Here is a 25,687-nt window from a genome sequence, read left to right on the forward strand (position 1 = left end):
AGAAGACTGCGAAAGTCACGTGCAGACAGTCAAATGCCATCTAGAAATGCAGCCCTGGGAAATAATTAAACCGGAATCTGCACTACTTCAGAGAAGCGTTAAATAAGTAAGAGCAAACATGAAATAATCAACATCCCACACTCATCTGATATAGTGCCAGCTCTTCATATCAAACTTGCTGCTATAATTAAACTGACCGCTGAGAATCACACAGCAGCACAGAGTATTTCCATCTTTCTTTAAGGTTGACTTCCTTCTTTAACCTTTAGTGACTCAGCTGAAAAAGCTCTCTAAATGAATTCCCAAAGTCTGGTTTCAAGGTCCGAGACCTGACGTGCTCCCTCTCACTCTGAAATACCACATAAAATAAAGCACTAAATGACAACAGAGACGACACGGCGTGGATGGAAATAACTCAACCTTTACCTGAACGACAGAGCCATCATATGCATTTCTGAGGTCACCAAGCCCAGATAGAGGTCCAACACTCATAAAAATGCTACAAACTTGAACTTTGATAGCATCACTGGATGTATCTGAAAGCAGCTGAGCAAATACAGCAGAACAGAAGGGCAAAATGTGACTAGCGGTAAAAGGGAGTAAAACTAAACACCACCAGACACCGCAAAGCATCAGACTCAAAGTGTTAAACTCTTTTCATTCAGATCAGTAAACAATCAATGCACTGGATAACAGGCCAATCAGAGCACACTTTGCTTTTCAGAATGATACCTTCGGATGTTCATTCTTGTTTATTTCGAGCAATGACTCGTATTAAAGCGGAAGATACTAGATCTGCGCTACCGCTTGAACTGAAGCGATCTCTCGCGCCACATTTAAGAGCACCAATGCGGCATTTATTGTTTAAATTTTGTGATAAATTGTACAGGATTCAGTGCTTCCCACAGGTTTGATATATACTTGTGATGGTAACCAGATGGAAAATCCTCCTATTACACACGCCACAAAAATGTGACAGATAACAAATAATGTGTGATTTTTTTTACAATATTTAAATTTATCTATTAAAATGTAATACTAATATTATGTATTATTATATGCATTGTAAATTATGCAAAATTACAGCATTTAAATGTTATAGTTCTCCTTACTTTGTTATATAGTGCCTCTTTCAGTGAATGGGACACAGATTTTACCGATACATAAAGTACATATTGAATATATGTCAAATAATATTCTTAGTCTTTTCTTCCTGTGGGTAAGAATCACAGCCAGAAACTACAATAGCTTACTATAAATGAAAGGGAAATTTAATTAAATACAATTAATTGTGTATCCAAAATACAAATAATGCCCAGAAAAAATATTTAAAAAAATTAACATGTGACTTTTAATTATAAACAAGCTTGAAATACACTGGGACTCTTATTTTGAAATGTCTATACTATTCAAATCCTGATTCTTTTCTGATCCTTCAAATGAGAGAGAAAATATGCATTCTTTCAACAGTCTAAAACATTATATAAAGGTCATAAAGTAGACATTGTAACAGTTCATCAGCTCGAGTTCATGAGCAATCACTTGGCATAAATGTGTACTATTCAGTGATTGAGAATCACTTTGAAGCAGTCTGAAGCGATGCTGATCGAGCCTGTAGTGTCTTGTGATACTGCACGATTTATGTTTTTCCATCCCCAAAATATAAGATGACTCAAAACGATAATTAAGACATTTGTTTTACCCTTTCATGTATTGAAGACGTTTTATGACAGAAAATTTAAGAAAACTCACCCGGAGGGATTGTGCTTTATTCACACTAAATACATTTTACAGTCTCTACAGCGCACATGACGTCAGCATGAGTCAACATTTCTCGTGCACACAGAACAGCGGATAAAAAATTCTTATCAGAATTAAAAAAGGACAAAGCTCCTTTGTTCCAAAAGCTGTGATTATTGGATAGGAAATGCACTACAAATGATGCTTGCTGCAAGGAAAACTACAGATCTGGCAACCCTGGCTTGAACTATAGGTGGTTCTTAGGGTCAAAGATAGAATCTGCTTTAAATGCGTAATTATTGCTTTTACCTGGACAGCCCTAAATTCAACCCAAGAAACATTTTCTTTATGCAAGTTTAAGTTTGACACGTTTTTCCGCAAGCATTACTGCATGTGTTTGATTATGTGCTGAACTTCTCTGACTTAGACCTTACACAATGTCTTTGGAGGATTATGGGTAATTGGGCTCAAAGGAATGAGCACTGAGACTGCATCACACATCCCAACTTGTCATCAAGACAACGTCGCCATGTAATTATCCTGAAAATTGAAGTACAGCTCATAATTAAATGTGCAGCACCTTTTAATTTACCCAGGAGTTCCAGCTAAATCTGCGCATACTGTGGAGTCTAACCCAACACATGACACCGTAAAAAAATATTTGCATGTGGCTAAGCAAACAAAGCAATATTCTAGTAAGAAATTGATAATAATCATGATTCTTGAGCAGCAAATCAGTGTATTACAATGATTTCTGAAGGATCATGTGACACTGAAGACCATTGTTCCAGTATTTTTGATTAAATAAATGCAGCAGAAAAGACTTTGAAAACTATCTAGACTGATAAATGTAGAGAGACGGAAAAAGAAAAAAAACAGAGCTAATGTTTACTGTTGCATTTAAGCTTCAGGATAATATGAAATGTATTACCCTCAAGTGCTTGTATGCAGTCATTATGGGTGCATTATTGGGAGGGGGGGGGTGCATGCTATTTCACCATGAACCTTACACAGTTCAAGTTACATTTAGCTGACGCTTTTATCCAAAGCGACTTACAATTGCAATATATGTCAGAGGTCGCACGCCTCTGGAGCAACTAGGGGTTAAGTGTCTTGCTCAGGGACACATTGGTGTCTCACAGTGGATTCGAACCCGGGTCTCTCACACCAAAGGCATGTGTCTTATCCACTGCGCCAACCCCACAGTTGTTGAACTAGAGAGAAAAAGCTTTTAGAATTAATTTCATATTGTTCTGTAATGCACATGACATTTGATATTATGTCCATATTAATTAAAAATTATGGTGATTTCTTCTGGTTAGGAAAATTAGAAAAGTACTCAAGCACGTAATTGTGTGTTTGGAGTGAACTGCAGCCATTTGGAACAGTTTTCCAAGAACTAAAAAAATGAGAATAAGGGCAAATAAAATAACAAAACATGAATGGATTATCTGCTTTTTCAATTCACGAGTGCATTATAGGATTACAGACTGACTAATTTTAACATGCTCATTCATATACCCTACATAATTATCAGAGCTCAATAATTTCTAAATTGATAAATTAAACTGATCAGTTCCATGTGACTCCATGTGTTCATAAATGCAATTAATTACAACCATGCCCAGTCATTACTAGGCATCTAAAGCTGAAGAAAATGGCATTTCTTCATTCTTCATTTAGCCTTTACTTAAAAAAAAAAAAAAAAAAAAAAAAAACATCTGAGAATATTTCTGTATAAATATAGCTTATTCATACATGTCTAGTGATCTCTTATAGCACTGCAAAGTAGATCAGCAATCCATTGGAACTGAGAGAAAAGAGCATACTGTAAGTGATGCTGTAGCTCAGATGCTGCATTGCAGAGAGAGACTAAGCACTGCTGTGAGTGGAACTGATCTGTCCAGCTGTTGGTTTACTATCGCTGGCATACTACAGTCTACACACACTACTGTCCACAGATTCACCAACTCCACTCCAAAACATACTGAGCTGCCCTGATGTCAACTACCTACATAGGGAGCATGCTTACAGACTCAGAAGAGACATACAGCAACTGACTTCAACAGAGTTTGATGCTAGCATGTGTGCGATGTTAACATTTTGAGACCCCAAAAAGTCAACAGACTAAAAAAGTGCAGCAGAACACAACATAAGGCTTGAGGCCTGAAGCATATTTTTAAAACTACACACCCTAGCAACACTCTAGAAACTCTATAGCAACTGTAAAAACACTCAAAACCCTGGTAACTGCACAGCAACACTCTTAAAGCACCTTAGCAAATGCATAGAAACTCTCAAAAACCCCAATAGCTGGATAGCATTCACACCGACAATGTGTACTAGTAAGTGACATAATAAGCTGGATCGACAGCGATGTCTTCAACAATGTTAACAACAGGAGGATGGAGGACGCTGGGACCGGAGCTGTGGTTTAGTTGTGTCACAATAATGGAGATGGAATGTCGACATATACGTAAAGTGATTGAAAGAACGGAAAGGAGGACTAAGAATCTCCAACGACAACGTGCTACATTTGCTAAAGGGGGTTGCACTTCAGCATGCGTACATTTATCTGTGTTCACTATACTTGCGAAATAAGTTGACACAATGTTACCAGTACGTTACACTGCGTTTTAAATCATGGCGGGTAAGAGCGTTCTGGCCAATCGATGTCTACTTGTGTCATGGGTAGTACCTGTTGTGCTGGTTAGACCCTAATTTGATTCTCGAAAAAGGCAGTCCAGTACTAAAACCGCACCTAATTCTGGCTGTGCGAAACACCCAAAAGTGAGTAGTTCCACAATTAGTTCTGGTTCTATGAAAAGGTTCCAGTGGTGCGACAGGCCCTTTTGAGAATAATAAGACTCAAAGCCAAAGAGCTGATGGAGGTGTTTCAGGGAAAGATTAAGAATCACACAGAGGAGGAACAAAGATTATGGCTGATAACCATCAGAGCTTTGAAAATAAAACACGAACCGCTGAGATTAAAGGGGCTTTTTGATACCGCCAATGTTAGGTTAAGTGAGCCTGGAGACAATCTGAGAGACCTGAAGGGTTAATGTGATCCACAGCTGGAGATGTCAAAGGTGTAAGCTGGTTTGGAGGTGTTTGGCCAGGCTGTTGGAGAAGCACTTCACACTGCCAGAGCTCTCCGTCTCATAATAAGATTGGCACCTCAGCCATTGCACCTCAGAGCCTTTCAATCACTACAAGTGAATAACACCTGACCACACAGAAGATATCGCCACAACAAAATAAAAGCAACACTAACTCAAGCATGAGAGAGAGTGCTGTAAACATATGCTGTGTGTGTGAATGCAGACGCTTCCAGCTACACAAGATCGATTTCATGCATCAATGCACTCAGAAATGCATCAGCTTTGCATGTTCATCTGACTCTGCTGTAATTTGGTGTGAAAATGAAATAATTCTACATTTGTCTGTCTTGTGCAGGGTTTCCACTGCTCGTTCAGGCACAGAGAGAGAGAAAGAGCAAAACAATGACACTGAGGTCACGCTGGCAAAGCCAGTTTTAGTGATGTGCCTGTAAACATTAATGGGACTGGGAGAAACTGATTATCAGGATCACAAGGTCAAAGAAATACTCCTCTTATGCTTTTTAGCTCATTAATAAACACTTCTCATTTTAGAGCAACTACCGCTGTGTTCTCTGTATACCTTTAAAAAAAAATATTTATATTTTTTATATTTATATATTTATATTTTTTATATATATATATATATATATATACACATACATACATACATACATACATATGTATGTGTGTATGTATGTATGTATGTGTGTATGTATGTATGTATGTATGTATGTATGTATGTATATATATATAATTATTTAGGCTAAGCGTCAACATTCACAAACCACTGTCATATGTTAACAGAAAAGAATGCAACGATTTCGTAATCACTTAATAAATGGGGAAATAGGAAGTTTCCGATGACACATGAAGACAGCAGAGAAGTGCTTGCTCAGCACAGTGGAGTGCAATATTGCTTTACACATCCATCGCTTTTGCTGCTCAGAAATATTCATGCAATCATGCAGCATGTATCAGAAGATCTGCACTCTATTCGAGCCAGGGTCTGCTAAACGGAGCGATCACACTAGTCAAACGAACCAGGCTTTAGGGGTTAAGATTGCCTAGAGTGAGCACACCCTAATTATTCTCCCTCATCCCGCACACATCAAGTGTTGTCCCGCACTGCTCTCTGATGTGATGGGTGCCGTGATCCTGCAGGTCTCTAATAGGAAGATGCCTGTTATAATGTTAGGATCGAGGCTCTGGACTCTGAGTATAACTTGTTTCTCTATAACAAACTATAAAATATTTTCTATAAAAACATTAATGTTCTGGCAGTGGCAAACAGCTAGTTTTATATTTAATTGAATTGCATTGATGTTATAAGTTAAGATTTACAAGAAGTACTTTAACTGTTACTACGTCATATAAAGGAATACTGCTGTAAAAAAGCACCCTATTTGTTTAAAGTGTTAGCAAACCAAATGTTACTGCACTTTTGTTCATATAGCAGTACTTTTGAATTAAAAAAGTGCACAATACACTACTTTTGATTGCATTATTAGTTATGTGCACACAGGGCTTGACATCGACTTTTACCTGATAAAAGTTGACTATGGCGTGCTAATATTTGCTTGAACTAGATTCTCCTTTTTCAAATAAAACCATGTATTAAGATAAAGAAAAAAAATGCTTCTTATTGCATAATAATAGTGGTGCATGGATGTAGAAGATTCATAAAAAAAAGATAAAAACCTAAACTGAAAAAAAAAAAAAAACCTTTAGCAATAGAAACACTGTCTGTTTAAATATCAGAATCAGAATTACTTTATTGAACCACACTGGGAAATTCTTTGTTAAAAGTTACAATGGAAAGTAGGTCAGTCTCGAAAACCTCATGAAAAATGCATGCCATGGTTCGGACAAAGTTGAACACATTTCAGTTTGTGTCATTTTTGTGCTCAGGCCCTAATAATGACTACAGGTTAGGTTGCAACCCTTTACGGACACCTTGGCAACTGAATTGCCATTGGCTAGTAAATATTTTAGTTTACTCGTCAGACAGACATATCTGTATATATATATATATATATATATATATATATATATATATATATATATATATATATATATATATAAAATTTGTAACTATATAAATATAAATATTTGTAACTATAATATATAATATTGTTAAACACTTAACATCAGTATACTTTTAACATCAGTCAGTCAATCTTCATAATAATCAAGTATTATTTTATTTTGCATATTACTCATTTTAACTGAACTTTCTAACTTGAGAGGTGGTTGTTTTTTCTGTCATTCAATGTTTCTGACAAAAAAAAGGGAAAAAACTAACAAAACTACTGATAGAATAATGATGATACGAATTCTATAATAAGAACTATAAAACACACTACGGATAACTAAGGATTAATGAGCTGCTGGATTCATGAATATTAATCAGGTTTTGTGCATTCGCTTGAACTGATTTGCTGAAATCAAAACGGGGACGATAATAGGTGAGCGCCAGCCAATTAGATTGCCGTTTGCGCATTAACTCCACCCACTACCAAAAAACCCGGTTGTTCTTAAAAGCTGAAGACTTCCATAGGAACGCCGTTATTTTGACAGGAATATACAACAAAGAATATTGTTTAAATTTAGCACTTCAATTCTCTCTCTCCTTCTCTCTCTGTGTGTGTGTGAGAGAAAGCGACGGGGATTTGTGCGCCTTAACACTAGAGTTTACGGTACATCAAATACAGGTGCGCTGCGTATCCACTGAGATGAACTGAGTAATAATCACAGATCGCTTGATGGAGAGTGAAACTATGAAGCCCTCAGACAGAGTCAGAGTGTTCGCAAGTGAAAATATATCTGTGCTAAACTTATACTTAGCCTCCAACTCACACACTGGCAATTATTCAACCCACCCAAGTGGCTAGTTGGAGTCACTGTTACCCGCCATGAGCAAAATCCACCCGCATTTGGCGGGTGTTAATGTCAAGCCCTGTATATATTTAATTTTATTAAAAGAAAATGAATAAAATACAGTATGTGATAAACAAAACAAAAATTGCCAATGTTTTTCTGTTTGTGATTCAGAGTTGTTCTAGATTAAAAACAAAAAGAAAAGATCAAAAGCAATTATGAAAATAAGTAAAAATAAATAATTAAATAAAAAATTACCAGAGTTTCGGAAAACATTGACCAAACAAACCTCTACTGTATTGCAAAAAAAAAAAAAAACTGCTTCAATCTCTGTGACAAAATTAGATTTTTATTGATTTTAAAACTGGGGCATTTCAAGGAACATCTCGCTCAAACCATGTGATTCGCTCATTCAAACAGTTCAACCCTGAATCACGCCGAGAACGGAGCATCTCAAGGGACCTTTTGCATTCCTTCTTTGTTTCTTTTGTGCTTTTTTTAATATAAAGTTCATTCTGAATCACAAGAGGCCTTCAACAACAGCAAGCAGCGAGCGAACAACAAATGTCATCATGTGCAAATTGAGTCACACTGGTTGAATGAAGAGCAGCTCTCAGCCTGAGAAAGGTCACGCTCACCAAACCACACAGAGAGACTGAGAAACAAGAGCGAGAATCAGCTACTATCAGAGAGACACGATGTCCTCGGGCACCACGAGGAGAAGCAGTCCAACCGAATTATAAGCAGATGAAATGCTGACATCACAGAAGCCAATCTCTGGAGGCAGAAATCACAAACTTTATGAGACCTTATGGAGGGCAGAGACGTGCTTTTAATAATGCATTGCTAACTTTAAAACCGAAACCACACTCATAAAAACTGCAGTTTACAACGAAAGCACCTCCAGCTTTCCAGAGAATGAGATTTCATCTAGCGAGTTTTTTTTAAATACAAAACTATACTGAGCTACAATGTTCCTTTCTATCACCACGAGGTAAACACATATAGAGTGAATTACACACACACACACACACACACACAAAACCTTTAACACACTTGACTACACAAAACTATGCATCTTGTAACATAATGTAGTCCAAATTCAAACAAAATAAATACATTCATAAAATATATCAGCAAAGGGGCATTTATATATATTTTCATTTATGTGTGTGCTTTAATATATAGTCATTTTGTAATCTTCACTGTTAAAAATTGCTGTAGTTTTTACAGTAAATATTTACAATAGACTACTGTGTTTTTAATTTTACAGCATTACTGTATTTTGCCATGTGGGAGCATAATTGTTTTGAATTTTAGAGGTCCAATAAGATACTGTGTGTGTTTTTTTTAAAGGTACATCACTGTTATTGCATGTTTCTATGACTTCTGCAGTAAATGCTTTTTTAAGAAAAAGAAAAAACAGTTGCAGAAGTTTTCGTCATCTTCAGTGGACATCTTGGGGATTGGGACTTTCCATTGTTTGGTTTTTATGTTTATTTAAATTTGTATAAATTATAAAAGCAAACAACTTGAGCCATATTCCATTCCAGTTGGTGGCGATAATGCACCAATAAGTTAGGTTGCCAACCGCCAATAAACACCAAAAAAGAAGAAGCTGGGACTTTCCACGCGCTTGCGTCATCATCACCAGCACTCAATTTTCGCGCTCACCTCGTGCTCTATGGTTACTGGAGGAGGAGGATCTCGAATGAGAGCAAGTCAAGGTGTGTTACATCTACAATATGGAATCATTTTACATCCACTTTGCAAAATGGATAATCTAGATTATTTGTATAATTTTATGATGTATTTGCTTGATGAGTCGTCACAGATTAACGATTAGCTCAGCTGTCTATATTTTCTTCACCATTAAAGTGTGGCCTGGCTGTTATTTTACTATACAATTTTTGATAACTGCTCGGTATAAAATTATTTTACATTGTTGTTGGTAGTAGACATGTAAGCTTTTAAACGTTTTAAGCTTTTAACTTGATTGTTTTGGTTTTATGCAGTTAAATAGTGTTTAACTTGAATGCCAAGCCATTAACGTTAGTTTGCAGTGCACATGCTTTATTGCTGTGCATTTGTTAGCTTGTGAAGTTTATATTTTTTTAAAGTTGAAAATGTTTATCTGTCACTTTTGTAATAATGAGAGCAGTACAATTTTGAGTTTTGTGCAGCATGTGAAATTGCACAGAAATGTGCCTAAATCAGGTTTTAGATGTGCTGTACCTGATTGCCCACATATTTTCACTAAGTTTTCTTCATTGAAGTCCCACATATACAGAAATCACAGGGAACATCACCAGTCTGCTGCTAAAGAGCATCAGGCACAGATGTGTGATAAAACATTTAAATGCCAAGTAGACATTTGTGAAGTTCAATGTGGGACCCTAACACAGCTTTTGTCTCATTAAAGAGCCATATTCAGTCAGGTCTGGAGATCCGGTGCCCATTTGGTTGCAACAGGACATTTAAGGTGAGATCTACATTTGCATCACATGTATCACGGACACATAAAATGTTGTGATAGATCCTGCTATGACCATGGAAACCCCAGTTTCAGATGTGTCTGAGAGTGAGAGATCAGAAGTTGCAGATCAAAATCTTTCTGAAGTTGTGGATGAATCGCTTTTTCTAAGAAATTTAACCCTCTTCTATCTGAAACTGCAAGCTAAATTGCTATTGCCTGAGTCTACCATTCAAGGCATTGTAGAAGAATTTCAAAACATCCATAACATTGGGCAGTCATATTTTCTTAGCAAACTGAGAGAAAAGCTTGCTTTGCTTGAATTACCAGAGGAAAGGATTAATTAATATGGTTTTAAATATGGATATTTTTCTTAAACAAATGCATCGCTTCACTTCAGAAGGTCTGAGCAATGTGGAGTACTTTTATGATCGATGGATGCACTTTTTGGGCTTTCAAAATCTTGCCTGTCATTCACTACCATAATAAAGGTGAGAAGATCTAGTACATTTTTTTTTTTTTATGTAACTCCGATTGTATTTGTCTGAAAGAAGAAAGTAATTTACTCCTAGGATAGCATGAGTAAATCATGGTAATTTTCACTTAATTTAATTCTTTTCAGACTATCCCTTTAACATGAGCTATACAACACTTATTAATCTATGCCCTGCCCTGCCATATTCTTACTTTATTTTTTATAGGTGAATCCATGACCCCAACCAAGTGGATGTTGTCCATCGAGAAAAAAATAAATAAAAGAAATTATTATAATCACTAAAATAACAATGAAAGATAATTAAAAAGAATAATAATTCTATAATGTCCCATGTTGTCCCAACTTTTTTGGAGTGTGTTGCAGCCATCAATATCTAAACTAGTTTATTTATTAAATACAAATAAGTTGGTCAGTGAAATTATTGGAAATATTTTCTTTGTACTTTTTTTCAGTTAAAGTTGAAAGAGTATTGACATCACAGATTCTTGATTTTATTGCATTTTACATTTACATGTTCTATAGCCAAATTTTTTAGAAATGCGATTTTAAATCTGTATTATAATATAATCTATACATTGTGTTTATTGTAAACATGGAACGCAAAATATTTTTACATTAATTTCTGATAAAATTAAATGACCCTAACTCTATTGAAATTAAATGTAATTTGAATTGTCAGAGTAATTTTGTATTTTATTTTTAAGTTTATAATGTTTTTGATAATTAGATGGTGTGTGTGTGTGTGTGTGTGTGTTTTCCCACAGAGGACTTGTGGGCATCAACCCGGAAACTGGATCAAAAGTTACTGCTGGAAAGTGAGACAAGAAAATGCATGGAATGAACCCACATGTATGTGTTGTGTAAACTGATGGACTTTGAAAAACTTGTCATTTAAAGTATTCCAATAGAATTGATACCAGAGACTGACCCCATTTCCAAGTTCATATTCTTGCCTTTAAGTTAGGCACAGTTCAGACCATTTCTTTAGTTTATGACTTTAGAATAATCACTTTAGCAATGTGTGCACTGCATAGTTAATATTTAAGTGCTGCTGTTCTCCGAGGTTTTTTCCAAGGCTAATGCCTTACAATTAATGTGCAATATCTATATATTGTGCAAACATATATATATATATATATATATATTTATTTATTTTTATTTTTTTTCCTCCATTGTTTCTCCAAATACATTTTTGAATCGGGTTATGTTAAAGGGATAGTTCACCCAAATAGCAAAATTATGTCATTAATAACTCACCCTCATGTCGTTCCAAACTAGGAAGACCTCCATTTATCTTCGGAACACAGTTTAAGATATTTTAGATTTAGTCCGAGAGCTCTCAGTCCCTCCATTGAAGCTGTGTACGGTCTACTGTCCATGTCCAGAAAGGTAAGAAAAACATCATCAAAGTAGTCCATGTGACATCAGAGGGTCAATTAGAATTTGTTGAAGCATCGAAAATACATTTTGGTCCAAAAATAGCAAAAACTACGACTTTATTCAGCATTGTCTTCTCTTCCATGTCTGTTGTGAGAGAGTTCAAAACAAAGCAGTCTGTCATATCCGGTTCGCGAACGAATAAATGTAGATCCATCACTGAGTACACTGACTGAACTGCTGTGAAGAGAGAACTGAAGATGAACACCGAGCCGAGCCAGATAACAAACAAAAGATTGACTCGTTCTCGAGTCAAGAACTGGTTGCATCGGTTTTTGGATCACCAGTAGTTCTTTCGGACAGTTCGATTCAATAAAAGAGTTGAAGAACTCCCACCGGTTCTTTTGCGCTCGACCTAATGACTTCATTGGCGATGATTGCCCTTGATTCAAGCCTTCGGTTTACCTGCGCTCATAAACACTAGCACAGAATCAATCACCAAAAGAATCAGTTCGGTTCAGATGCTCTGTGTGTCAGTCTGCTTCACGTTGAATCACACATGCGCAGTATCATCAGCTCCTCGATTCTCGAATCGGACCCGTCCGACAGAAACGGTTCTTGACTCTTGAACGAGTCAATCTTTTGTTCGTTATCTGGCTCGGCTCGGTGTTCATCTTCAGTTCTCTCTTCTCAGCAGTTCAGTCAGTGTACTGTTTGAGTACATGCATTACTCCGGGATATTGGTTTGTTTTAACTCAGAGGGAGTGTCAGCCACATTAAAAAAGTTAACCGCTTAAGTAATTTGCGGATTAATGCTTATTGGAGACGCAAACCGTTTTAAACGATTCAGTTCGATTTGGTGAACTGGTTCAAAAAGATCCGGTTACATCGAATGATTCGTGCGAGAACCGGATATGACAAACTGCTTTGTTTTGAACTCTCTCACAACAGATCCGGAAGAGAAGACAATGCTGAATAAAGTCGTCGTTTTTGCTATTTTTGGACCAAAATGTATTTTCGATGCTTCAACAAATTCTAACTGACCCTCTGATGACACATGGACTACTTTGATGTTTTTCTTACCTTTCTGGACATGGACAGTAGACCGTACACACAGCTTCAATGGAGGGACTGAGAGCTCTCGGACTAAATCTAAAATATCTTAAACTGTGTTCCGAAGATAAATGGAGGTCTTACTAGTTTGGAACGACATGAGGGTGAGTTATTAATGACATAATTTGGGTGAACTATCCCTTTAAATAGCCATTATTGCACAATAAATTTGTTATATAAATAAACCAAGGCTAAAGCCTTGCATTTAATGTGCAATCTCCTTTTTTATTATTGTTTCACTAAATACATTTTGGAATCTGGTTATGCTAAATAGCAATTAAAATAAATTATTTATGTTAATGAACCTGTTATTGTGAGTTTTATTTGACAAAAATGCTTTAACTTACAGCACACAAATAGTGAATTGAATTCCACATCAAATGCTCTAATTTACTGTAAAATGTATAGCAGTACATGTAAGTTCATTGTTGCTCTTGTAATTTCACTTGCATTCATAAACATTATTTTGACTTTAATTTTAGTTACAGCTGTAAAAAAATGTACAGCATATATACATGTATATAAGGCAGTGTGCTGTGTTTTTTACAGTACAATTGTACTGTAAGTTAATGATTTACAGTACTCTTGTAAATTTTACAATCTTACTGGCAAGTTACTGTAAATTTTACAGTCAATTTTTTACAGTGTACAGCAAGCATGCATTAATGTGGTATTAAGTTGGTTGAAAATTTAGCTTTGCTATTACAGGAATAAAATACATTACTAAAGGAAAAAAAATTCCAAATTATTACTGTATTTTTAAATCAAATAAATGCATGCTGAGCAAACAAATCTTAGACTTAACATTTTTGAAAAATGTTGTATTCTAAATAAGTAATAAAATAAATAAATAAACACACACACACACACACACACACATTTCTATGAATATCATGTGAATGTTATGGGTGTGACTGGCTTTACCTAATCTGCATAATGACTAATTAACTGGATGCTAAAACAACTAAATCAGCAGGTGCAGTTAATTCCTAACGAGAGATGATTTTGGGATAAAAATATGTTAAAAACTTGCAGGGTCACATTTTAGAGTAACCTGAAATACTTTTCTGAAAAAAAGCTCAAATACATATCAAAGATTGCAGCTCAAACGTCATCTGATTTTAAAATTAATTCAGCATTGGCATAGTTAATCCAGATGGGAAAAGAGAGAGCTTTTGATGTGTGAAGACAGCACAAAAAAAGTAAAATATATGGAAAACTGATTATACACTAAATTAACATGAACAAAGCAATGTGCACAAATGCTCAAAAACTGCATCCATTTTTGCATTAGAAATCTGAAATCCTTTAATGATGTGACTGCTAGATTTTGTCATTTCACACAGTTGTCATTCCTACAACTGTAATAATGTGAATCTTTTCTAACATATCCAGACACTTTATTAACAAAAGTGTTAATTCACCTGGATAAACACAAACACATGCACACCCTGAGAAATCTAATCTAGCATTGTCCATTAGCTTTGAGTGCAGGTGTCTTCTTTCCACATCACCTGCATTCTGTGATGAATGTGACTGAAGGTGTTAATCACCTTTGGGAAGAAATAGAAATAGAAAGACTATTTCTGGTGCATTACACTGATTCCCAGCAGTTCACAGCACAGGCCTGTACATTACGAGCATGTACAGTATGTACACCACGAAAAGACGCTACAACAAAACTAAAAGCATCCCATGAACCCGCTCATATAGCCTCACTGTATGACAGAGCAAATATTTTTATTTTATTTTCTTTTTTTTCATGCAATTTAATATCCAAACACCCAGAACAAATCAGGTATACTATAAATATAAGATTTTGTAGACAAATTTCGCTCAGGGTATGATGAAAAATAATATTCTAAATTGTAAAATATTAGTTGATTAAATTTTAAATGTATTTATAATATAAATTTATTTATAAAATTTATTGTAATTTCATGTAACTAATTGTTAATTTAATCTAATATAATTTATTATAATCATTTAATAAAATGAATTTAAATCTTGCATGGTTTAAATTAAATTAAATTAAATTAAAAAGTTAAAAGGCAGGAAATTTAAGGCTTTGTATGCAAATACTGCTCAGGGTATAACACGAAGAATTATATTTAAAATGTAAAAATATTAGTTAATTGAAGTTCATTTTAAATCAAACCAGTACTTAATACAATTTTAATTAAAACTTAATTTCTGTAACAAACGTATTATTTTTTGAAAAATGATAAATAAATATAATATTTTAAAAGAAAATACTGCTTAGCTTTTCTGCAACCATTCTAATCTTAATTTTAAAATATTAGTTAAGTTAAATCGTTAATAATATTGAAATTTAATGAGATGAGATGATTTTCCCCTGTGAATGGAGTCCCTGTGTCACATGGAGCTAGTGAGCAGTAGGGCACACCAAACAAACACTTATCTGCCTCCATCAGTGACGCCCATAGAGTGTGTTACAGAGAGGGTGACTGCACATTGTTTTCCCGCGGTCTCATGCACCTGTTGACTCCACTTTCCCACACCTGTGGGTGAAGGGTCTTCCATCATCGCTCCTGTACGCAGGTGGCTGCTGCCAGACTCTATGAATTCCAATATGGAATCCTGACCCCCAACTTCTGCGCCAATCAAATCCGAAACACAAATCCAACACAATCCCAGCAGTGTGGCTCCACAGCAGAGGAATACATCAGGAATGTGTCAGTAACACAGAGAAGCCAGTATCATACAGTATGTCTACAATACTGGCACAGATAGATGGGAAAATATCTCCAAACTTTACAGAAGACAGAGGTTAAAGCAAAAAAAAAAAAAAAAAATCCAGGGGCAGGGGCAGGGCAATGACTTTAACATTTGAAAGGATACTATGACAAAGTTATTGCTTACTTTATTTAAACTGATTTTGTCTTTTGTGAATATATGGTTGCCCTGAAGAATGAAAGCTGTATCATACACTCAGAAAATTAAGAGCTATATCACTGATTATCGACACTAGGGGTGTGACAATACACTTAGCACACGAGATGAAACAAAATACAGATACATGGTTCACTAGAACATGACAATTTTAATACTATTTTTAAGAAATTTTTCAATGATACAATATGTGTCTTTTAATTACAATAAGTTAAACAATGCAGTTGTATTTAAAAATATTTGAACTAATCTAGGGCTGTAACTAATAATTATTTTGTAATCAAGTAAACCACAGATTATTTTGACAATTGAATAATCTGACATTTTTTAGTAACACAAACAGACTTAAGTGAAAACCAGGCTATAGTATGGCTATTTATATATAAAATAATGATGAGGTAATAATAGTTGGCTTAAATAAAATATCAAACCAAGAAATTACATTATTGTATTGACCAACACTGTTAAAATACATAATGTAATATGCCTATAAACAATATGAACATAACCCACTTAAGCACATTATGTATTAAAAAAAAAAATACCTGCAGAGGGCATCAACGGCCTGGTGACATGTCACTTTGCAGCGTGATTAAACAATGTTTAAATCAATTAAATTTTTATATTTAGCATCATGCACAAACTTTTATTTGGAAATCGTGAAAGTAACACATGGCACATTTAGACATAGGTTAATGTATTCTCCTGTGATGGTAAAAGGTTAATAAATGATTTACTTTACAAATCTAGTGAGATAATGAACAGTTTTTCCAGATAAACATTAATTCAAATTCACAGAATATACAGTGGAAGAGTTTAGCCTCTTTCACATGTACAGTCTTCACTGGTAAATTACCAGTAAGTTACCATTAATAGATCATGTGTGAATAGGACCTTTTCAAAAATCCCAGTAAATATGTTCTGGCAATCATATCGTATGGAGATGACAAGATTACTCTGAGCTCTTTACAAAGCTCTGTGGCTTTATAATGAGATTTTCTATGTAAATATGCGCTACATGGACATCTTTGACCATTGCACCTCGCAGCATTTTTTAATCGCACTTCTCCATTCATCATGTACACCTCGTGTTTGTAAGAGCAAAGCATTCTGATTGGCTAGTAAATGTTAGTTTGGTTGAGAGTGAAAGCTGCTGCTCTCTTACCATTGGTAGGCGAACTCATGGACTCGAAAGTAATATCAAATAAACAAGACTTTTTTTTTTCTGTACTGTAGGATTATTTTTTTCGGCAGCCAAACGCTGCATGTAGGAAATCCGGCACGGTGCCGGAGAACTTTGAGCCCTGAGAAGATCTTATTTGTTTGAACATCTGAACTTCTCTTCACCTTCGCGCATCTGAAGATCAGCACTTTATTTCCAACAGCAGATCACATTGCTATGTCCTCAGCAAAACATCATTCACGTAAGTTAGGTGGCAAAAAAGATGGTTAAGCATTATTATGAGCAAAAGAAAGAACTCCTGCCTGCTTAGTGCTGTTTATGAAATTACATGACAAAAATTGTAGTTAATAACCTAATAATCCATTACAGAACACGTACTTAATATTTGGAATCCAATAACGCAATCCAGATTACATGTAATCAGTAACTACCCTTTACTGTTCATGCATCATCATAAAAACGCTGTGAAACAGGTAAACGGTTGCTTCAGGAAACTCAAGTCTGACTTCCTGCTGGCTGTGAAAGAGCGCTAAACCTTCATCTTCACAGCCACGCTGGACGCGGATTGGCAGAGGAGTTGAGAAGAGAGGCATGAATAAAACACAACACAAGACACACACACACACACACACACACACAGAGATTCATAATTCATGGCTTTCATTTCAGCAGCCGCCACACTTCTGATAGAGCGAGAACAGAGCGAATTCACGCAGGTGCACACAGAAACGCTATATGCCCGACACACACACTAACTGATGTTGCACTGATGGGGAAAATAAATAAATAAATATTCACAAACACATTCTTGGCCATTTCTGACTGCTGTTTCTAAGCAACAGCAGCATGTGTTGAAGGGAGAGAGAGTTAATGTAAGCAATGCTCCCTCTACACGACTGCACATTTCTGATGTTGCTCCAGCGCAAAACCAAAAACAGAAAATCAATTCAACTAAGTGAGGAAATAACTTGCTATATGAATGAACAGCATCTCAACTAGTTCATTTAAATCAACCCATTTTACTGGCAGAAAACAGCGCTGAAAAACAACATCACACAGACTGCTTTCTCCTCTGGCTATTAAAGGGTCTGACCAATAGAAACACAGCACATAGGGAACACTAGTTAGCCAACAGTACTGAGCACATCTTCTGTACTCACTTATTCTGCATCATGTTCATTATGACCCAGTCAGCAGGATACACATTCTTCCCAATGAGATCCTTAAACATGATAAACGTCTCCATGAGGAAATCCTAAAGAAGAGTCACAAAGTTTGGGATGAACCAGACTTCAATTTTAATTGATTTTCTGATTATAAACATTATTAAACGTTATTAATATAGCAATGCATGTTGCTCTTTTTGTACATTATAATGTGTCCTGTACAATTTTATTTTCTTCTGAGAAAAAAAAAATACTTCTTTACCATGATTTACAACACCCACCGAAAATTTCATTCAGTGTAACAGTGGTTCATAAACCAAAAAATCTTATAAAGCATATTTAAAACAAGAATCATTAGATAGCGTTTATGGATCACAGCGCAGCACCAAAATATGAATTAATTGTCATTTGAATCTTTAATCTTAAACTACATTTTTCCCATTTGTCAGCAGGAAAATTTAAATCGTTTTAAATATAAACATATTTAACATATAATATATTTTCATTCATGTATTTTGATAAGTGCAGGTCAGTACAAATACACCGTTTCATTTTTACATAAATGTTTTACGCTGAATGATGTCGACACATTAATTCATCCATATTTCGACATTGTGTTTATACAAAAGATATTTGAAACATTAAAGTAGACACTTAAGTTGCATGTAATATTTGATTCTGTGTACATTAAAAAACATTTGTAAGTTAATTTGATTTGGACACCAAAATGGGATGTCTTGTCCTTGACCCACATGTGTCTTTTTGTCCAGCTATAAAACTGGTTCACAGGTTAATGGCACTTTAATATCGGTCTACTAATGTTTGCATGTGGGTGTAAACAGTTCCTTGGGAAGTTTTTCTTGGCATTAAATGGAAACTCACCACCACATCTGTGCGCATCTTCCCAAAGGTGCTGATGAGGTGCGTGTAGTGATAGTCTTCCATCTGCCGCAGAGTGCCGGTCATACATGCCACAAAACTGCCCTGCAGAGACAGAGAGACAGACCCGATAGACAGCTGATCAGTGACAGCAGAACACCTCGAGCACCTGTCAATCAAACACTGACAGGAGCAAAGAGCTGCTGTTAAAGGGGAATAAACCCTTCAAAATGAACCACACACACGCACACATTACAGCCACTCTGAGGAACTTCACCGAGAGAAGACGTGCGGCAATTCCAAAACGTATATCTCATTAACAGCACTTCTGATAGAAAGTAATGTGGTGAGCACTGAGTGTTTGACATCAATATCTCTCCAATCTGATTACAGCAGTCAGAGACACGCTAAAGGAATCTAATGATACTTGCACTTTCCCACATGCGGGAATTGGGACTAATATAACATGCAATTAACCAGAAATCAATTGATAAGAAATGAAACGGAGGGGAAAAACTCATTTAAGATTCAAAACACAACAAAAAGGCAGTAAAACACCTCGAACAGGCAGTGGGGATCAAATCTGTGCAGTGTATTAGAAAATGTCACATTACCTGCTGAGGAAACTATTCAAATGTCATTTATGTAACGTTAAAGACAGGTAAGTAAGAGAGAAAGTTCATATCTTATGCATAACTTATAGTATAAAACCTCTTTTAATACAAAACCTGAAAATAAGCAATAAGAAAATACACAAATACATCATGCTTTAAATAATTTAATAATAGCTGAGGATATTTTTTATGTTCTTGGTCATATTTATGTAAAAAAAAACTCCATTCAAGTGTCATTCAGATGCAAGTTAAATATTTAAAACCTTAAAACTTACAATATTTGTCAAAAGTTTGCAAACATTCAGATTTTTTATGTGTTTAATGGTGTCTTGTCACAAATCAAAAAAATATTGTGAAATATTACAATTTTGAATCACTATTTTATATTTAAATATATATTTAAAAAAAGAAGATATCAATTAAGTTAAGCACATTATCATGAATTGCAATTAAAAAAGAAATAAATTGTCGATAAAAATTTTAAAGTAAAATTTCATGTATGCAGCAGTTTTTACAAATTTTCATAAAATTTTAATTAATATTACAGCAAGACATCTTAAATTTCTTCATGCATTATCCTTTTTCTCTCTCTATCTTGTAAAAACTGTACAATTAAAAGGGTCAGAAAGAGGGTGGAAAATTGAAAATGGAAATTTGATGGAAGAAACCTTGAATAACATTGTGAGTGGACTTGAAGGAGAAAAAAAATAAATACGACAATGCGTAGGAGTCTTATTAGTTCAAAAGCCACTTTGCTCATCTTTGCTAATTTGCAGCCATCTGAAAGGAGGAAGAAAATTTCCAGCACATTCCACTTGAGCAAACACTGCGAACCGTAACCAGACGCATGCGAAGCCTTTGCACTTTGAAAGTGTGACAGGGGCTATTCCGCGTTCCATTTGCAAGTCTTTCCTGCAGCGGTGATTAGGTCTGGCCTACATAACTCAGCAGAAACACAACACACAGCTCATGTTCATGACAAGCTCCCTCTTTCTCTCTCTCCGTCTCACCTTATGAAGAAAAGACTGGAGAAAGTTAGACTGGAGAGGTAAAACTGGGGTCTTCTGTGAAATATTCATGCTTCAACACATTTGTTAGCTGAAGTTACAGTATTTCAGAGGCACAAAGTTTATTTTCCCAGCTGTGTAAAGAAACAGCAAACACAGTTAGCCTGGAGCGAGAGATTAGCGCCTCGCCGTTCTGCTAATGTGGTTCGATAGCTAATATTTATGTTTACTGAACATCCTATCTGAGGATTTGTGTTTGAACAGTACACAATGACAGACAACTCTGGCATCACACACACAAAATAGCAATGTTGTGAGGTCATTTACTCACCTAACTATTAACTTCATGACTAAAAATAATGGCATAAAGGGCTGAAGAAAGACTGTTATTATGGAGTGAAATATTGAAAAGATAATGTTATCTTCTACAGCAAAGGAGCACTGACAGCTTACACTTATACCTAAAAACAGAGAAGATAAAATGACAAGGACAAAGGATAGGTCAGTTCTTATTATATTAATATTTAAGGAATAACTGAGGATTACACGAGTGATTTGGGTGATGGACAGATGAGATTCAGTAATTCAGAGCCAGAAACATTTCTTCTACACACAGCCAAAACTGAATGACAGTGCCAGTAAAGGCTGGCTTCAAATGAGTCCAAACCAGCAGCCGTTCACGTCTGAAGTGAGTGATGCGCAGATACGGTGTCCTGCTGTGAGATCTGAAGGGAGGAATAATAACGCTCTCATTCAGCATGTGTAAGCATGCCATTACTCCTGATGAAGGATCCAGTTTTTTACTAGAAGTTAACAGAATCCTGCTGTGTATTACTCATGCAGGAATTACACATGATTGAGTTTCTCTGCAGCAGAGTCCTTCAATCACCTGATCACAAGGAGACCCAATCTGCTCTTCAGGAACAAGTCAAAGAGCCTGGATGTGCTGATCAAGAGCTGACGCCAGACAAAACAGTTTATATAAAAAAAAAATGTATTCATGTAATTATCTACTTAATGATTCAAAGATCTATTCTTGTTTTGTTTTTGTTCTTTGCTCATGCAATAATCAGTGCTTTGGCAATACTGTGCAAGTCATGCCAATAAAGCTCATTTGAATTGAATTGAAAAAAAAAAATAGAGAAACACATTTTTATATGGAAGGAAAAAAGAAAAATAGATGGATTGAGAAAAGAACTGAAAACAGAAAAAAGAAAAATGGATTGACGCAAAAAAGAAAATGGACTGACGGATGGTGAGAAAAAGAATAAACAGACTGGTAAATGGATGATAAAAAGAAAAAAAATGGATGGATGACAGATGGAAAGAAAAAAAAATAAGAGGATGGGTGAATGGAAAGAACAACAATAAATGGATGGATACATAGAAAAACAAATGATGGATGATGGAAGAATGGAAGAAAACAACAGATGGATGGATGGAAAGAAAGAAAAACAATAAATGGATGGGTGATAGAAAAAAAAATAATGGATGAATGGATGATGGAAAGAAAAACAACATATGAATGTATGGACGGTAAGAAAACAATAAATTGACAGATGGAAGGATGAAGGAAGGGAAAGAAAATAAGATCAATGGAAAAAAAGAACCAAAGAAAGCACTGGAAAAAAGATGGATGGATGGAAAGATAAACAGTAGGCGGATGGATGGATGAAAAAGTATGCAGATGTGCAGCTCTCAGATTGAGACATGAACATCATGAAATAATGGTGATTGATGGAAAAGGCTTTTCACTTAGATCACGTGCTGGTTTGAGTTCTGATGACAGGCCTCTCTCTCTTTCTCTGAGCGGACGGGAATCCTGCAGCCGATTCGCTCTCATCTTGTGCTCCTCAGCCTGTTGCCATGGAAACTGTTTTCTTAAGGAGGTCGATCAAATAAAAGTCAGAGCGAAAGAATAAGATCTTGCTCAAGAGTTTTCCTGACTTCAGCTCCAGAGATTCCTCAAGGTCAGTCTGTGCAACCCCAGCGAATAATCAAGCACACATAACATATCCACACCTCTAAAACTCTGCAAACAAGAGGTAATGGGAGTGGCCAACATCTTGCACAGCCAATCAGAAAGCCAATTAAAGCAACTTTGAAAGTTTTAAAGTTTTTTAATCTATTTACATTTGCATCTATTTACATTTATATTCACATTTCTTTGATAAACAAAAACAGTAAAATAGTAAAACATTGTGAAATATTATTACAATTTAAAACAACTGGTTTCTTTTTGAATGTAATTTAAAATGTAATTTATTTAATCAAAGCTGAATTTTCTGCATTATTACTCCTATCCTTCAAAAACGATTCTAACGATTCTATGCTGATTTGCTGCTTAAGAAACATTTCTGATTATAAGCAATGTTGAAAACAGTTGTGCTGCTTCATAGTTTTGTGGAAACCATGATATATTTTATGTTTTTTAGAATTCTTTGATGAACAGAAACTTTAAAAGTATTTATCTAAAATAGAAATCTTTTGTAACATTCTAAATGTCTTTACTGTCACTTCTGATTTACTGTGTCCTCCACTGTGCAACATTTAAATGGAGAAAATGTTTTCAAACGTTTGCTTTAAGTTTCAATCTTTTATTCCTTGACACCTTAAAACTGAAACAAGGACAGTCACAAAACTATCAAACACTCAATTCAAATATTGCATCGCAAGCAGCAAACATCTGCAGAAACAGCTGCAAAAACAGAAATAAATGTCCTCGGCTAGTGATAATCTCACACCTGCGCAGCAAAAACTGGCATTGTATGCATCAGTTACAGCCACAATTTGGCTGCAGCACTTTTATGCTCTTAGTCGAACACCTGCAGAATGAACAGTGCATGTCAATTAATGTTGCGGCTTTTATGGTCAGAAGTTGAATATCAAGTAGGAAAATCCCAAACCGTTCCTTTGAATGGAATGCAACATCAGCTCAAAAAGTGTTTATACTGTACTGCAAGCACACTTCAAAAGCAACACAATGGAAATTTACATGCTAAAACAGTATGCAGTCTGGGTAGTTTCAGAATACTGTTTTCAAGATGCAATAGCAGGGCAAAAAGGAGGAGGCGTGCCTGGCTGAACATTTCGTAATCTTGCTTCAGGTCGAGTCAGTTTTATTACAGCGCTGGAGCGTGTTCATTTACAGCTAAATCACACTAATGAAATAATGGCTCTGTCAGTTACAAATGGAGCTGCTAAGACAGAATCCCTGTCCGCTTAATCGAAGACATGCTGCTCCTGTAGAGACACCAGCAGGAGCCTGGAAACATCTGGAGCAGCAGCATCTGTGGGACGCACAGCAGGAAAAAACCCAGCGCAGGAGAAATGCAGCGATGCAAAAACAGCAGCAAACTTAAAGGGACAGTTCACCCAAAATAACAATTTGCTGTTAACTTAATACCCCTGCAGGCCATCCAAGATGTAGGTGGCTTTATTTTTCTTCAGTAAATCAGTACAGAAGATTTTTAGCCGAGAGAACCATGGTGGACCTTGGTGGTTCAAAAAAAGCAAGCCAAAGCTCTCTGAGAGTCAAACAAAGCATATCAGGCAACGCAAAATTAATACTTGTGGCTCCTGACAATATAGTGAGGTCTTATGAAGTGAAACGATCGGTTTGTGCAAGAAACTGAGCACTATTACCTGAAATCCAGAACCTCAGGCAAATGGTCCAAAGTGATGTCTATTTCACAAATGAATCATTCTTTTGAACCGGTTCTTTTTAATGAACTGAATGAACCAGTTCACCAAACAGGACTGAACCATCTGAAAAGTTTGCAGCTTAAACAGCACAGATCTATTTATGTTAGTCGATCAAAAATCTCTCAGACTCAAAATTAGCCAAAATACTGGCGTATCTGATCCTATAATGAATTAACTCATTCTGCTGGCTATAATGTTGTAATATTTAGTTTCTTGCACGGCCCAAACGTTTCACTTCATAAGACCACAATGTATCATCAGGAGCCACGGGTATTCATTTTCTGTTTTTTTTTAATTCTCAAAGTGCTGGTAGTCATTGACTTGCATTTCTTGAATCACTTGAATCACCAAGGAACACAGTTTCAGCTAAAAACTTTTTCACTGTTCTACTGAAGAAAAAAAAAGTCACCTACTTCTTGGACGGCCTGAGAGTTGATAAATTAACAGCAAGTTTGCATTTTTGGGTGAACTATTCCTTTAAAGATCTGCAAAAAATGGCTTGGAAATCATAATGGTATCATGCCGTAACAATGAGCACATTAACACATGACTGGCACATTTACACCTTAGCACTGTTGGAGATTACTGGTTTGCTACTAAAAATCTAATTCTCATTGGATAAATATAATAAATTGAAAAAGGATGGAAAATGTTCATGAACAACTAAATGCCTGTTTTGGTGCACAAAAACATTACTATTAATATAACTGGACTTCAGGGGAAAAAATTTAATGCTAATGTAGAATATGAGCTGTTGAATTTATAATGGCCGTCTGGTGTTTATACAGCAGCATCTTCTGTCTGTATCAACCAAACAAATCTCTTAATCTAGATTAAACAGTGACACATATCTACAGACACTTCAGACTGACCCCTTTGTGTAGAAACAGACTTTGTGTCTCTTTGTGACTGCATGTCATAACCGGTCCAAAGTCCTTCAGACATTTGCATGTGTGTGAGTTGGTGTTCGGCTTAATTCAGTTTATTACCACACACATACACACACACAAAGCAGTTCAACACACTGTCACCTATAATTGAGT

General features: G+C 35.7%; 1 protein-coding gene across 2 annotated transcripts in view; it reads right to left on the bottom strand.

Moving 5' to 3' along the window:
- dock1 (dedicator of cytokinesis 1) overlaps nt 1–25,687 on the bottom strand; it is a 251,029-nt gene that overhangs the window by 75,152 nt on the left and 150,190 nt on the right. The window contains exons 28-30 of one of the 2 annotated variants that reach the window (XM_059532817.1): nt 19,322–19,423; nt 18,434–18,528; nt 17,434–17,827 (exon numbers count right to left, since the gene is read on the bottom strand). In XM_059532817.1, coding sequence (XP_059388800.1) covers nt 17,803–17,827; nt 18,434–18,528; nt 19,322–19,423 — 222 coding nt within the window. In that variant the 3' untranslated portion in view covers nt 17,434–17,802. Of the gene's footprint in view, nt 1–17,433; nt 17,828–18,433; nt 18,529–19,321; nt 19,424–25,687 lie in introns of those variants that run through there. The other variant, XM_059532816.1, reaches the window with a different exon arrangement.

The sequence above is a fragment of the Carassius carassius genome, chromosome 40 (assembly GCF_963082965.1).
Source record: "Carassius carassius chromosome 40, fCarCar2.1, whole genome shotgun sequence".
Taxonomy (NCBI): Eukaryota; Metazoa; Chordata; class Actinopteri; order Cypriniformes; family Cyprinidae; genus Carassius; species Carassius carassius.